Source organism: Aedes aegypti, chromosome 2, assembly GCF_002204515.2.
Source record: "Aedes aegypti strain LVP_AGWG chromosome 2, AaegL5.0 Primary Assembly, whole genome shotgun sequence".
Lineage (NCBI taxonomy): Eukaryota > Metazoa > Arthropoda > Insecta > Diptera > Culicidae > Aedes > Aedes aegypti.
This window is the reverse complement of record NC_035108.1, coordinates 298,059,235-298,075,736: the sequence shown is the minus strand read 5'-3', so window position 1 is coordinate 298,075,736 and position 16,502 is coordinate 298,059,235. Positions and strand designations below refer to the sequence as shown.

The window sequence follows — 16,502 nt, the reverse complement described above, 5'->3', positions numbered from 1 at the left end:
GTTTGCATCACATCGAATCATAAATAGCCATATGAGTGAAATTTCATGCCAGCAAACGTAGCAGACATTAGAAATAATTAATCTTCTGCTTAGATTTATCAGCAACTTTGGAAAAAACTGCTCCGCCGACTGAGGTTTTTAATAACAGTTTACTTTGAACACAATACTTTTAACTTTTTCAGCCATAAAAACGGTGGGCTGCATTTGACGTTTCGTGAGAGGGGAATCTGGGCTGCATATGACGTTGATATTTTTCCTCTTCGCGAGTCTCTCTCAGCTGTGCAGTACAATTCACGGCTCACTTAGTAGTGTGCCATGATATACGTCACTCAAGGATCTCATAATGTACCCAAAATTAAAAACATGTTGCCAGACAGGTGAATAGTTTCTTAATTATTCATTAACTTTCATAAGCCGATACTAATTTAGACCCTCGTTCCAGTATGTTGCATCTCCCAGCAGCACCTAACGGCCATCCTGGCCTTCTTCTCGATTGTGAACCAATACACGATGCGGGTAAGTTTGAACCTGGCCATTACGGAAATGACGACCGGTCCAAGTCCCAAGAATGAAACAAACGCCAATGGCACAATTGAAGAGATTGTGCGAAGTCCTTGCGGGGTGTTCAAGATAATTCGTCAAATTACCCGACTGGACGATGATGACCTGTTCGATTGGGACGAGCACACTCAGGGCATCATTCTGTCCTCGTTCTTCTGGGGCTACGTGGTGGCGCACTTTGGCAGTGCCTTCATCGCCGATAAGTATCCGAGGACATTGCTGGGCTTGAGCGTCCTGATCACGGCAATTCTGACACTGTTAACTCCTTTGGCAGTAGATTTGGGGGGAGCACCAGCTTTGATCGTGGCTCGAGCTATCGAAGGTTTCGGAGAGGGAGCCACGTTTCCGGTGTTGAGCGCCATCATTGCCCAGTGGATTCCTCCGCAGCAGCGTGGAATGCTCGGTTCGTTCATATTCAGTGGAGGACAAATTGGATCATTGTTCGGCGGAATAGGAACGGGATACATCATCGCGGAACTTCACAGCTGGAGATTGGTGTTTTACGTTTGGGGTGGTTTGGCAGTTGTTTGGTACGTTATCTGGGAATTTTTAGGGTTTGACAGTCCGGAGCACCATCCTTTTATCACGGATAAGGAGAAGCAATCGCTGATGGAGAGGTTCAAAGATGCTAAGAAGCGAAAGGATATGGGTCCGATTCCGTGGAAGCAGATTTGCGGTAGTCTGCCATTTTGGGCGTTGGTGGCTGGTCAGGTATGAAGCTAATTCTAAGTGTTTTCAAATTACAGTCGACTCTCTACAACTCGATATTCTATATTGAAATGATATATAGTGACCTCTCCCTAATTTGATATTTTATAACTTGATATCGAGTTAGAGAACCATAGTAAAGTTTAATTTTCATTACCACTTAAATGGTCCATTGAAACGTAGTTACACTGATTTTTTGTTCCATAATTCGATATGATATCTCTCCGGCTCTAACTGAATATTATTGAGAGTGAAAATGTATGCAGAATGAAAGGACCGAATAAATCATCGACAGTGGGGGGGGGAGTGATATCGACATCTTCTTCTTCTTCTTCTTGCCATTACGTCCCCACTGGGACAGAGCCTGCATCTCAGTTCTTATGAGCACTTCCACAGTTATTAACTGAGAGCTAACTATGCCAAAGTTGCCATTTTTTCACATTCGTATATCGTGTGGCAGGTACGACTATACTCTATGCCCAGGGAAGTCAAAGAAATTTCCATTACGAAAAGATCCTGGACCTTCCAGGAATCGAACCCAGACACCTTCAGCATGGCTTTGCTTTGTAGCCGCGGACGCTAACCACTCGGCTAAGGAAGGCTCCGATACCGACATGTAGAACATCGAGATGTGGAGACTGTAGTTATGAAGATTTGACTGTAAAAAAAATTCAAATCCCATTTTTCTAATTAAAACTTTTTCGTAGGTTGGTCACGACTGGGGCTTCTATCTGGTGGCAACCGACTTACCCAAGTACATGAAAAGCATCCTGGGACTCTCAGTGAAGGACAACGGACTAATCAGCTTCTTTCCTTTCCTATCGATGTGGATATTCTCGGTTCTGACGGGGTGGATCTGCGATGTGCAGATCAGGAAAAAGTGCACATCTCAAACCGTTGCTCGCAAGATATGGACCACGATTGGGTCACTTCCACCGGCTGTGCTGCTTCTTGCGGCATCTTACGCCGGATGTAACAAAGCTCTTGTGATTGCATATTTTGCTCTGTCGGTGACACTGATGGGAGGATTCTATCCGGGAATTAAGGTCAACGTCAACGATCTGAGTCCGAACTATGCTGGATTTCTGATGGCGATAGTGAATGGGCTTGGTGCGATTACGGGTGAGTTTGTGGGTTGGTTAATATGAGGTGAACCTCTGATTAATTATGTGTTCTTCAAGGAATCATTGTCCCTTATACGGTTGGATTGATGACACCAAATGTAAGTATTATTTACAGAATTTCGCGAATGTCCTACACTGAAACCTCCAATTACATAACTTTTGTTTGCGTAAAATGGTACTACTAACAAAAAAAGTGGGTTTTAAAACTGTCACAAAACGTGACAAGAATGGAAGAAAGGACATTTCTCCGGAATGCTTGGTTTCTTCCAAGGGTGAAATGGTTATTGTTTTGCATCGAAATGAGCAATCAGTTCGTGACTTTAGACAAATTTTTCGCTCATGCTGATTCAAGTGAGGAAACACAGAGTGTCGCTTATCGTGGTCAGTTATTCCAAATTTGGGGGATTTATGCAGGAGATCTTGAACCCTATTAGAGGAATCAAGGTCTCCTTCCAAATCGCAAAGAAAAGAGACTGTCGCGACTCTCAAAGATCGCGAACTTCTTCTTCTTCTGACGAAAAAACTGAACGTTTGTTCAAAATCGTCTTGAAAGGTCTCTCAAGTGACTATAAGTAACCTGAAGAGATCAAAAATGGAATAAATGATCTACTTGGATTTTCCCCAGTCCAAGTAATCATTATGAAAAAGAGAACCCAATCTGGCATTGTTCGAAAAGGGCTTTCTCAAGAATATTATTTAGTTCACTTTAACAAAACAGACCTAGATAATATTAAAGCTTTAGAAAAAGCAAGACCTATATTCGATGTCCGTGTAACATGGGAACTATTTCATAAACCAGGAGGAAATTTCCAGAACCTCGCTCAGTGCCTTCGGTTTCAAAAGTGGGGTCACGGCACAAAACATTGCTGCATGTATGCTAAATGCATGATTTGCGGAGGTTCTTCTCACGCCAAGGACGTCTGTCCTGTGAAAGAAGATACCAAAAAGTTTGTATGCGCAAATTGCGGGGGTGACCACAAGTCTAACTTTTGGGCTTGCCCTTCGCGTAGACGACTCGTTGAGGCTCGTGCCAGGCAGATGAACGGTAATGTCCGTTACTTTAACGGTATACCTTGGAAGAGTATCGAACAATGCTCATTTTTCAATTAACAATCGCTTGATTATGAGTGATACCCATCAGGAAGATTATAAACATGCTCATTCATTAACTAATTTCAATTCGTAGGGTAGCCGTTCGAATCTTTTAATTTCAAATGGATCTACCTAAGGAAAATCCTATACCGATTTCGTAACCGGTAATTTGAACTCCTCCCCTATTCATACTTCAAGTAACCGTTCTAATTGTTTCAAATCAAATTGAAAAAAAAAAACCCTACCACTTCTTCGTGTATTGAAAATCCTAACGGAAAATCATCAGATAATGTACCTAGTTCAAGTAATATGTTTGCCTCTGATTTTATTTTTCTAACTGAACCATTGAATCGAATGTTTGATGCAATGTTCAAAACCACCACTATGACTGAAGAAGTCCAAGTTGGTGTAAAATTTACTAATCAAATTCTTATTGGATTACGTTTTTCTAATGGATCCAACAAATAATAATTTAAGGTGACACGGGAGACCGTGCTATTTTCCCTATCTTTTGTCTCACTCTAACAATTATCATCAAAATTTTGTGGAAGCAAATCTCGAGTTTTAGTGAACCGATGAAGCTGTCAATTTATTGGGTTGTGCACTACATATATAGAATCATAGTGATTCATTTTTCACATCGATGTATGGAGAGGTTCTTAAGATTTGCTTCTTCAAATGGATAGGGTGATTATGATGACGTCCCGTACGGCCTTAAATATTTTAAATTGGAATGATCGTTCTTTGAATGGTAAAGAGGACGAGCTGTTTAATTTTCTAACAGCTAATAACATACATATAGCGGTTATTACTAAAACAAATTTGAAACCTGGATCCAAACTCAAAGGAGATCCAAACTTTTTTGTTTACCGTAATGATGGACTTGATGAGGCATGTGGGGGTGTGGCAATCATCATTCATAGGCGTAAAAAACATCTACTTTTTTCGTCATTTGAAACAACAGTTTTTGAAACTTAAGATTTTTCTGTTAAAACACAGTTTGATAAATAAATTTCATAGCTACCTATTCGCTTTTTCAATGCTCTAGGCAGCAAATTAAACTGCTCCAAACTAGACCTGTGCGCCGAAATATTTTCGATCAGCGGCGGCGTCAGGGCATTTTTGCACCGGCGGCGGCGGCGTCATCGGCGTCACGCCGTTGACCATTTTCGGCGGCGGCGGCGGCGGCGTACATCGGCGTGGGGAAAATTGAACAAAACAATTTTCATATGGGTCGAACAACAAAAAACTATGAAAACCAGATTTCCATTTCTTTATGAAATAGTTTATTAAAAAGGTTTGGACATTTTAGTAAGAAATCAAAGGTGGCATTCATGATTTCTTTATAATGAATCTTCGGCTATATTCAACTATAAATTTATATAAAAAAGATACATTACCAAACCTTAATACTCAATATTCTATAAGCAGAGCTGCTGAATGAATAATTTTATATTGTGCAAATTTTGTAAAGGATTTTGTAAAAGAATTTTACATGATTTTTTTAGAGTTTGCATTATATTTTGCGTTTCTTTAAGAATCGCCATATCTTTGATTCATTCATAGTGCCAGTCATGAATCACAGTTTAGAGCGGCCAGGATGTCTTCTCCTACGTTGTATTTACTTTACTGGGCCGGATAATGGGAACAAGAAACGAATGTTTTTGGTTCAACTAATAATTTATTACAACCTAGTAACAGCGTGCTCACACGGTAGGGAACGAACTAGATGGTAAAAGCTAAACATACAAAATTACAATTTCGAAATTTTATTTTCTTTGACGGGAAAAATGTATCAAATTCTATTATAACTGATTGCAAAGCTGTATGGGTTTTAAGCTAACATTTTTTTTAACGTTATTTCAGACAAAAATAAATGAGTAAGTATTTATGTATCTTGCCCAGTCCTCAAAATAAATGATGAATATTTATGCATTTCATCAACATTGATCCATATTTGTGAGCTATTTATAACTGTATAACTATTACAGTTATAGTGTTCTTCAAATAATACAGCAATTATAATTGTTGCTCTGCATTTGTTTATCTGTAACAATCTCTGATGAAATTCATATGGATTTCCTAAGATAATCTCAAAACCATTACTGAAAGAATACTCGGAGAAGTTGTTGATAAAATTCCTGTCATATTTTTTTTTTTGATTCTGGGAGGACGCCTGAAGATTAGTCTGGGCGATTATCTGTCGGAGAAGGAATATTAGTTTGGGAAACTCTTGCATGAACCTTAGGAGAAAAACTGCGATAAAGTCTAGAAATATTTTCTGAAAAGATACATGGAAGAACCTGGAGAAATTATTGCTGGAATATGAGGAGGAATCTTCTAAGGAACCCATGAATTATTTACTTGAGAGGTTTCATAGGGATTGGGTAATTGGCAATTTGATTTTTTTAGGAATCCCTAATGGTACAAGAAAACGAATGTTTAAAAACAAAATCCACACGGTATCCCTTAGCCGAGTTGTTAGAGCACGCGGCTACAAAGCAAAGTCATGTTGAAGGTGTTCTGGTTTGATTCCCGGTCGGTCCAGGATCTTTTCGTAATGGAAATTTCCTTGACTTCCCTGGGCATAGTGTATCATCGTACCTGCCATACGATATACGAATGCGAAAATGGCGAATAAGGCAAAGAATGCTCTCAGTTAATAACTGTGGAAGTGCTCATAAGAGCACTAAACTGAGTAGCCGGCTTTGTCCCAGTGGGGACGTTAATGCCAAGAAGAAGAATCCCCGAATTAATTCAAGAAAACCCGAAAAACTCAAGACCGTATATATGGAGAAATCACCCAAAGACTTCCAAGAAAGAACTTGTGCAGAAGTCATCTAAGGAATCCCTGAGAAATTAAAGAAATCTGTTGAAATATCCTTCGAAAAACGCATAGGGGAATTAAATGAGGAATTCCTGAAGTGACGCTGGAATATATCTATTACAAAAAATTCAGAAAGAATCTTTGGCAGAAAACAAAATGCAATATGTAGTCACGAGCGACGCAAACCAGTACTGGTTTTAAAAATATAAAACATGCGACATTTTCGGGGCCCCCATAGCCGTAGCGGTAAACGCGCAGCTAATCAGCAAGACCAAGCTGAGGGTCGTGGGTTCGAATCCCACCGGTCGAGGATCTTTCGAGTTGGAAATTTTCTCGACTTCCCAGGCCATAGAGTATCTTCGTACCTGCCACACGATATACACATGCAAAAATGGTCATTGGCATAGTTAGCTCTCAGTTAATAACTGTGGAAGAGCTCATAAGAACACTAAGCTGAGAAGCAGGCTCTGTCCCAGTGGGGACGTAACACCAGAAAGAAGAAGAAGATTTTCATTTTCAAATGATTTTTTCAAGAAATTTCCAAAAACTGATCAATGTTACCCTAGATTACGTTAATTCTAAAACTTTTTATTTTATACGGCCTTGTTGCCTATTTATAATAAATATTATCGTTTCTGTAGCGTTCAGAAATAAATTTGAAAATGTAAATATGAATTTTGACATTGCATTTTGATGATGTATTTTAGTACCAAATTGACCAATATTAAAAGGCGGCACCAATACCGGAAACGATCTGGAAATACCTTGCTGTAAATTTGTACGTCATTGATGGTGGTAAGCTCCATCGAAGTTTATTCGCCAATCGCGTATTAACTTTGATGGAGCTTACCACCATGAATGTTTTTACTCTCTGATGAGTTTTTTACTACCAATTCAATGAATTTGCAACATTCACAAGAGTAATTTGATTAACTTGAATTTTACTTAGTGTGCAAGTGGTTCATCAAAAAACCTCTTTCATATATGATGAAAAATAACACATTTCACGTGTTGTTCGCAACCATTCCGCTCTATACTTAATAGCTTCTTTTTCTTCTAAAACACCATCCTGATTGGACCATGATTTCTCAATTTTGTATGACAAACATTTAAGTCATAATTTATTGACAACTAGTTGTCCCGGCATAGTTCGTACTGCTAAGTAGGCTTTAGAGTAGGCAATGGTCAATCCCTACACAAAACGTCAAATTTATGTTCTCGTTTTTCCAACTTTTCCGGTGAGTTTTTCGCAATTATTATTCCACAGATTCACGTCGCAACCCTTGAGAAACGCAACTGCGGAGGAATCACGTAAATCGGTTGGCCAGTTCTCAACCCATTTCGTGACATACAAACACCACTTAGTTTTTATTTATATAGATAGAAGATTAGGAATTCAGGCTAATTTTCTTATTAAATTTCTCAGTCTAACCTTATGAAAACTGCTCATGATGTAAAAAACGCACTAATAGAGTTTTGCAACTAGACCAACACAAATATTTTTACACATGTGAAAAGGCTAAATTACTTTTTATATTTTCTACTTATTTTCTTTCTTTCATAATGTTTTTCTGTTTTATCGAATAAAGTTTGAGCAAGAGAAAAAAAACATTGTTTTGCAGTAAAATTTGATGGTTTTCGTAAAATTTTATATTCATCTCGGGAAACCCGGGATTCCCGGGATATAAATTTTGTCATCCCGGGAATCCCGGGTTTCCCGAGATGAATGTAAAATTTTACGAAAACCATCAAATTTTTCTGCAAAACCATGATTTTTTTCTCTTGCTCAAACTTTATTCAATAAAACAGAAAAACATCATGAAAGAAAGAAAATAAAGAAAATCCTGAAATTTCTCAAATCCCGGAATTTTTTGTCCCGGGATGTCCCGGGATGGACACTCTAATGGTGAGGAAGGAATTATAGATAGAATTTGAGGAGATATCTATTAACGAATGCTTGAACATTTGATTTGTAGAAATCGCTTAAGAATTATTTGTTAGAATACTTGTAAAAACTCAATGAAGAAAACTTTCTTTCTGAATTTCTTCAGTTTTCTGAAGATTCCAAGAGGTGCCCTTTTTCCACAAAAATTATTTGAAGAAATTGAATAATCCTTTATTCAAGTCATACTTGGAGGAATTTCTTGAGAAAAAAATAGTAATGGAAAACTTTTGGCAGAATCACTGAAGAGATCCTTTGAGTATTCCTTTTACTGATTTCTAGATGTATCACTAGAGGCACGTATGGAGCAATCTTCAGAAATACCTAGGAGTTAAATGCATGCATTTTTGGTTAGTTCCGTGCAGAAATTAATAAAGATACATCTAAACAAAGTTTTGGAAAGTTTTTAGAAGTATTCTTAGATATTTTCTGTGAAATGCATGGACAAATTCCATGAATATTTTTTGGAACGATTTTAAAAGCATTCATGAAAAAATATAAAAAATAATCCTTGATCCTTGATAAGATCCGAATAAAAAATTCAAGTATTCCAGAAATATATGAAGCAATCCTACGATGAGTTCTTCGAAGAATACACGGTAGAAGGAATCTAAGAATTCCTGATAGAACCTGTAAGACATATTTTTGAAGCAATTTATGAAGAAGTCACTGGAAGAACCAATAAAAATTAATTTCATGAAATACGTTCCTTGGAGATGTTCTTGGAGGAATTCCTGGTGAAACTTATAAAGAAAGTTTATAATTTCTGATTCTCGATGCTATCCGTATTATAATTCCTTCTTGAAGAAATCTCTTGACGCATTATATCTACGATATCCTGTAAAAATTCCTAAAGTAAAGTCTTAATTTTTCCTGGGCCATTTTTCAAATACTATTGAATTTTTCGAGCTAAAATATTTATCGGCGTGAAAATACAAATTCAGCGGCGGGACGCTGACCGGCGTATGACGCGCCGCCGATACGTCAATCGGCGTCGGCGAGACGTAAAATAAATCGGCGGCGGCGGCGTGGCGCGGCGGCGCACAGGTCTACTCCAAACTGACTCGCAATATGAATTTTTTTGTCATTGGTGACTTTAATGCCAAATATCGGTCATGGAATAATTCGCAAAGTAATTCCAATTTTATTTGATGTGTGCTCTTCAGGATATTTCTCAATTCAATACCCTGATAGCCCTACATATTTTTCCTCTTCTAGAAATCCATCTACGATTGACTTGGTCTTAGCCGACTCTAGTCATCTTTGTAGCCAATTAGTTACTCATGCTGATTTTGATTCTGATCATGTCTATGTTACATTTCAAATATCCCATTAAGCGATTCTCAATTCTATCAGCTCCACTTTCAATTATTTACGAGCTGACTGGAATATATATGAAACATATATTGACTCTAATCTTGATGTTAACATTTCTTTACGAACAAATCTTGATATTGACAATGCTCTTGAAACTTTAACAAATTCCATTATTGAAGCAAGGAGCATTGCAATTCCAAAATGTATATAAAATTTAAATCCGTGATTATAGACGATGATCTTAAACTCTTGATCCGTCTTAAAAACGTGAGGAGAAGGCAATTTCAACGCACTCGCGATCCTGCTATGAAAATTATATGGCAGGATTTGCAGAAAGAAATCAAGAAACGTTTTGCACAATTAAGAAACAAAAATTTTGAAAATAAGCTTTCTCAATTGGACCCTGGCTTTAAGCCCTTTTGGAAATTATCTAAAATCTTTGAAAAACCTCAGAAGCCAAAACCGGCATTAAGAGAGGAATACAAATTATTACTAACTAATTGCGAAAAAGCTCAAAAACTTACTATGCAGTTTGAAATTGCGCACAATTTTAATTTAGGACTTACTAGTCCAATTGACAATCAAGTTACTCAGGACTTCAAAAATATTTTCAATCAAGAGAACGTTTTTGAAAATGCCTGTGAGACTGATTTGGAAGAAGTGAGAACTATTATTGAAAAATTCAAAAATGTGAAAGCTCCTGGCGATGATGGAATTTTCTACATCCTCATCAAGAAACTTCCAAAAAATAGCTTATCATTTTTAGTTGATATACAGTGACCCCACGCAGTTGAATCACCCACAATTTATGAATCAGCTGATTTCAAAAGACAAAATTATTATCAAACTTGTCACAAAACATCACAGAATTATTTTTACACATAGTTTCTTATCAGTAAAAATAATTCTGTGATGTTTTGTGACAAGTTTGATAATAATTTTGTCTTTTGAAGTCAGCTGATTCATAAATTGTGGGTGATTCAACTGCGTGGGGTGACTGTATTTAACAAATGTTTTCAATTAGCATATTTTCCTGACAAATGGAAAAATGCTAAGGTTGTTCCAATTTCAAAACCAGACAAAAATCTTGCAGAAGCTTCTAGCTATCGTCCAATCAGTTCGCTTTCCTTCATCAGTAAACTTTTTGAAAAGGTCATTTTGAACAGAATGATGGCCCACATCAACGAAAATTCAATTTTTGCCAATGAACAGTTCGGATTCCGCCATGGACATTCGACCACTCATCAACTTTTACGTGTAACAAATTTGATTCGTTCCAGCAAATCTGAAGGCTATTCTACTGGTCTTGCTCTTCTAGACATAGAAAAAGCATTCAACAGTGTTTGGCATGAAGGTTTGATCGTAAAATTAAAAAAACTTTAATTTTCCAACATACTTTGTTAGAATAATTCAAAGTTATCTGTCAAATCGTACACTTCAGGTTAATTATCAGAACTCCAGGTCTGAAAGACTTCCTGTAAGAGCTGGTGTTCTTCAAGGCAGCATTTTGGGACCAATATTATACAATATTTTCACATCTGACTTACCTGAGTTACCTCAGAGATGTCAAAAATCCTTGTTTGCGGATGACACAGGCCTCTCCACCAAAGGACGAAGCCTGCGTATCATTTGTAGTCGATTGCAAAAAAGTTTGGATAAGGTACCACGGGGCAAGTGGGAACGAAAATAACGATAGTTCAAACAAATTGTTCAATAAAATTTTCAATTGCCAATATTTTTTAAATCCAACAACACAATCACGTTTTGGCAACATATTTGCTAGTGTGTGCATGAAACTAATCGAATAATTTCCAAATTGTGAAAACCTTGGAAGAAAGTTTTAGAATGAGCCAATGGACGCAGTTACCTCGCTAAGCGGGGCAGGTATCAGGTATCAGAAGGCCGGCCCAAAGGCACGTTCCCCACCAGTTGGGAGATTTGTGCCATCGCCATATTTGAGCCTATTTCATCATCTACCCGATGGGAGAGGAAAGGGAAGGGAAAAATGGGAGGAAATAGGAGTGGGGTCCCTTGAAGAGGGAAAATCGCATAAGCGAAATGAGAGCATGTAGCTCCATACCACAATGGGTTCGAACAGCGCCCTAAAAAGGGCACTGCAAAACGCATAAGCGTAGAGAGCCTATAGCTCATTACCACAGCGGGTTAAGAATAACAAAATGTCCTGAAGATTCAGGCTTCTGAATTCAGTTTCACTTAATAAGTGTTTACCAAGTAATTGGAATCGCATTTGCGAAAAAACTGGACAGTTACATATCAGGTGATACGAAGTTCCATAATCGGAGTCACAACTATCACACACAAATGAGTCAACACGCTGAATATTTGCCATGTGATAGTTGAGTCGGCAGTGGCCTGTCAACGCTCTGACCAAGAGACTGCAATTCTGCTTTGACAGATTTGTTAAATACTTTGCCACCCTTGGAGATGGCTCAGTAATGTACAATTTTGTTTGACGACATGACTCCAAACTATTCCAATATTGCTTGTGCTGAGTTGCCGCCCAAGAGTTTATCTGAAGCTTCACCCAGCACTTCGAAATTGGAATAGCCGGCTCAGGGCCAATGAAGTCATGCGATGCTCCATCGCGAGCTAGCTCATCAGCCAATTCATTTCCAGCGATGGAAGAATGGCCTGGTACCCATACAAGGTTTACAGAGTTGACTGAATTCAGTTCCTCAATTTGAGTTTGACATGCGATAACAAGCTTCGACCTTGAGTTGGCCGAAGCGAGAGCTTTTATAGCAGCCTGACTATCTGAACAGAATTATATGACATTACCCATTACGCGTTGTTGAAGTGCTGATTGCACTCCACACATAAGAGCAAATATTTCCGCCTGAAAAACGGTGCAGTTTCTACCGAGTGAGTAAAACTGATTCAGCCTTAGCTCACGAGAATATACTCCTGCACCAGCTCTACCTTCAAGAAGGGAGCCATCAGTGTAACATACTATATTGTTTGATATACTTCTTTCCAAATAGCCAGACGTCCACTCTTCCCGTGAAGGGAATTGTGTAGTAAATGTCCTGTAAGGAAAGTTACAAGCAATTGTGAGATCACTTGGAGCAAGGACAATTTTGTCCCAATTCACTAAAAGTGGAAACAACGAAATGTGTGTAGATCTACGATTTACTGGATTTTTCTCCAGTAGATCCAGTACCCATAAACGGTAAGAGCAAGAAAGTGCTTCTTGTTTAAGATATATGTGTAGTGGCGCAACGTCAAAAATGGCCTAAAGCGCTGCTTTGGGAGTTGTAGAGAACGCACCAGACATCGCCATCAAGCACATCCTTTGGAGATGGCCCAATTTTGATTGGATTGTTCTCACTTCGCCCTTTTGCCACCACACAAGACATCCATATGCCAATATTGGTCGAACAACTGTTGTGTAAATCCATTTGATATATTTGGGTTTGAGGCCCCAATTTTTACCAAAGGTTCGCCGGCATTGACCGAAGGCCATGCAAGCTTTTTTGACTCTGAAATCAATGTGAGGTGTCCATGAAAGTTTGGAATCTAGAATGACTCCGACATACTTTACTTAATCAGTCACATTAATCTCAGTGCCAAAAAGACGTAAAAATCGAATTCCATCGCGGTTTTGTCTTTCCGTAAAAAGAACAATAGATGTTTTATTCGGGTTAACCGAAAGGCCATATTGGCGACACCAACTCTCGACTACCTGAAGAGCACTTTGCATCAGGTCGAATAGGGTGCTTATGCACATTCCAACTATCAGAGCTAGATAGTCGTCGGCAAATCCATAAGTTGGAAAACCGCAATTATTGAGTTGCCTCAATAGCGTATCTGCTACGAGATTCCACAAAAGTGGTGATAAGACTCCCCCTTGGGGGCATCCGCAAACACTCAATTTTAGAATCGCTGCTTGACGCAATGTCGAGAAGAGATGTCGGTTTTTGAGCATTTGATGAATCCAATGGGTAATCATTGTAGGTAGCCCATGGTTTCGTGCGGCTTCCAATATGGCATCGAAAGACACGTTATCAAAGGCACCCTCAATATCCAAGAAAACACCCAAGCAGGATTGCTTCTGAGCGAATGCTTTCTCGATATCGTATACAACTTTGTGTAAAAGAGTCACAGTGGACTTTCCAGATTGGTAAGCATGTTGATTCACATGAAGAGGCATGTTTGTCAAATAAACATCACGGATGTGATGATCGATAATGCGTTCCAGACATTTCAGAAGAAAAAAGGTCAGACTGATTGGTCTAAAACTCTTCGCTTCCTCATACGACGCACGTCCTCCTTTTGGGATAAACTTTACAGTAATATCACGCCAGGATTTGGGAATGTACCCGGTAGCAAAACTGCTTACAAGTAGCTTTTTCAAAACATGTTTGATAAACTCAAATCCCTTTTGGAGCAGAACAGGATAAATCCCATCCGCTCCTGGAGATTTGAAAGGAGCAAAACTATTAAGTGCCCATTGAATCGATTCAGTAGTTACGATACTGCGAGCCGAGGCCAGAGAATCGTAACTACATGAAAAGACATTTGGTTCATCCGTAGATGCTATGTCCACACATCCGGGGAAGTGTGTATTGAATAAACATTCTAAAACTTCTTCATCGGAAGAAGTAAAATCACCATTAGGTAAGCGAATTTCGTTCACTTGAGAATCCTTAGATTTTGCAAGGATTTTGTTCAGCCGACTGACTTCACTCAAACTGGAAACATTTGTACAAAGGTTTTTTCCAGCCGGATCGTTCAGCAGATCGAAGAGCCTTCTTGTAAGCCTTGCGAGCCGACTTGAACGACTCTGATCCAGCTGAACGGCGTCTGTTCCAACTCCTTCTACATTGTTTCCTGAGTCTAGTCAGATCGGAATTCCACCATGGGGTCCCTCTTGTAGTCTTTACAGACCGCAGAGGACATGCTTTTTCAAAAGCTTCCATAATGTAGGATGTTGTAGTATCAACGGCATCATCCAGATCACTTGGATTTTCAATGGACGGAGAATATCCATGAAATTTGGTCGCAACCAATTCAATATAGAGTTCCCAGTTTGTTGACCGGGGATTCCTAAAACGCAAAGTCTGCGCAGTTACATTTGAATGTTCAAAGAAGATGTAGCGATGATCAGATAATGATTCCTCATCTGATACATGCCAATTCGTCAACTCGTGACTGATTCTATTCGAGCAGAGCGTTATGTCTAACACTTCTTCTCTATTAGAAACCATGAAGGTTGGGCGATTGCCTATGTTAAGTAATCCAAGGTCTGTCCTACTTAAGTATTCCATCAGACTGGAGCCTCTCAAATTGATATCCGAGCTGCCCCAGATGATGTGATGAGCATTGGCATCACTGCCCACAATCAGCGGAAGGCCTTTTGTTACGCAGTGTACGACAACTCGTTTGAAGTCATCCGTTGGGGATGGTTCATCATGTGGTAAATATACCGAACAGTAGACGTATTTCCTGTTGAGGTCACCAACAGAAACATCAATTGTGACAGCACATACATCTCTGGTCGTCAACTCAGAAATGAGTGTAGCAACGATTGCTTTATTTACGAGCACGCATGCGCGGGGCATGGAGCGCGAGTTTGCCATTTCAAGTTTGCTGAAAGTAGCAAAAACTGGGTCCACAAGGTTACCTAGATAGAAGTTCCCTTTACGAAAGTAGGGTTCTTGAACTAGCGCCACTTGGGCTGCACCATTTTGCATGAGTCTGCAAAGATTGATCGTTGCTGTTCTTTTATGCTGGAGATTGATCTGAGCTAACCTAACCGTAGCCACTACCCAAACTAGGCAGGATTAAGCTTTTTGCAATCTCAGCACGAAAAAGACCAGCAACAAAAAACCAGATCGGTATCTATTTAAAGTCGCTAAAGGCGAAAGAGCACAGAATACACTGTGTAAAACGCATAATGCGAATCCATATAGGTGATAATTTAAATTAAATGTCAACATATTCATAATCCCACCCTTATTAAGCCTCAAGATAGAGACTGAAGAAGGGCAGCCGATTATCTCGGAGAAACACAAGGTCACCTGCACCATTGCTCCGGGTAGCACAGGAAGGACTCAATACTGTGGAGGGCGCCCTGGTACCCCACAGGCTCCGTTTGCGGTTAGGTTTTATTTAGACCCCCCTAACCATTCATTCCTAGGCACGGTACGCATCACACCATAAATTAGGGGTCACCTGTGAGGTGGACTTTTACCACCGGAACAGGCAGTCCGTAGTGTTAATTCTTAGCCAGTTGAAACAACCGCTACCGACACTACGCGGCTATCTAGGCTGCTCGGGAAAAGGAGGTTAATATTGATGATTAACTCCTGACGTGCCCAAGGAGCCAAAAAACGATAGTTCAAACAAATTGTTCAATAAAATTTTCAATTGTCAATATTTTTCAAATCCAACAACACAATCACGTTTTGGCAACATATTCCCAAGTAGCACACGAAACATCTTCCAAAGAGATGCTTTTCAAAAATGGTTTCAATCACGTATCAGTAAAAGCATCTGTAACTTACATGGTTCTAGTTCGGTTGCATATCAATATCAAGGCTCATAAAGTTTCATTTCCGTTCCAATGAAAATGCATTTCACTTCTTGTTTGACGTTCAACATTTTTGAAACGACAAGATTTACTGCTAATGTCCTTTGCAAATAGCAATGAAGTCAAGTTTGTCAAGATGTTTCCTGCAACTTTTCAAACAAACTCTTGAAACTTCTCCCAAAATGCCGGTTTTAATGTTATGTTTCAAATTACTTTCATTTAAAGTATCCGCAACTCGCATTCAATTTTCGTTTCCATACCCACAATTCAAGAAGATTCATCCCAGTTGCGACCAAGTTGCACTAAACTACGTGTATGACAGCTAGAAGTTTGTTTGTTTGAATCGAGTTGCAATTTTTTTTTTTTTTTTTAATTTCT

General features: G+C 39.0%; 1 protein-coding gene across 1 annotated transcript in view; it reads left to right on the top strand.

Annotated features, from left to right (window-relative positions):
* Positions 1 to 223: 223 nt before the first annotated feature.
* LOC5571676 (sialin) overlaps positions 224 to 16,502 on the top strand; it is a 28,174-nt gene continuing 11,895 nt past the window's right edge. Inside the window, exons 1-4 of the mRNA XM_001653713.2 lie at positions 224 to 377; positions 443 to 1,272; positions 1,977 to 2,391; positions 2,451 to 2,491. Coding sequence (XP_001653763.1) covers positions 344 to 377; positions 443 to 1,272; positions 1,977 to 2,391; positions 2,451 to 2,491 — 1,320 coding nt within the window. The 5' untranslated portion in view covers positions 224 to 343. The remainder of the gene's footprint in view (positions 378 to 442; positions 1,273 to 1,976; positions 2,392 to 2,450; positions 2,492 to 16,502) is intronic.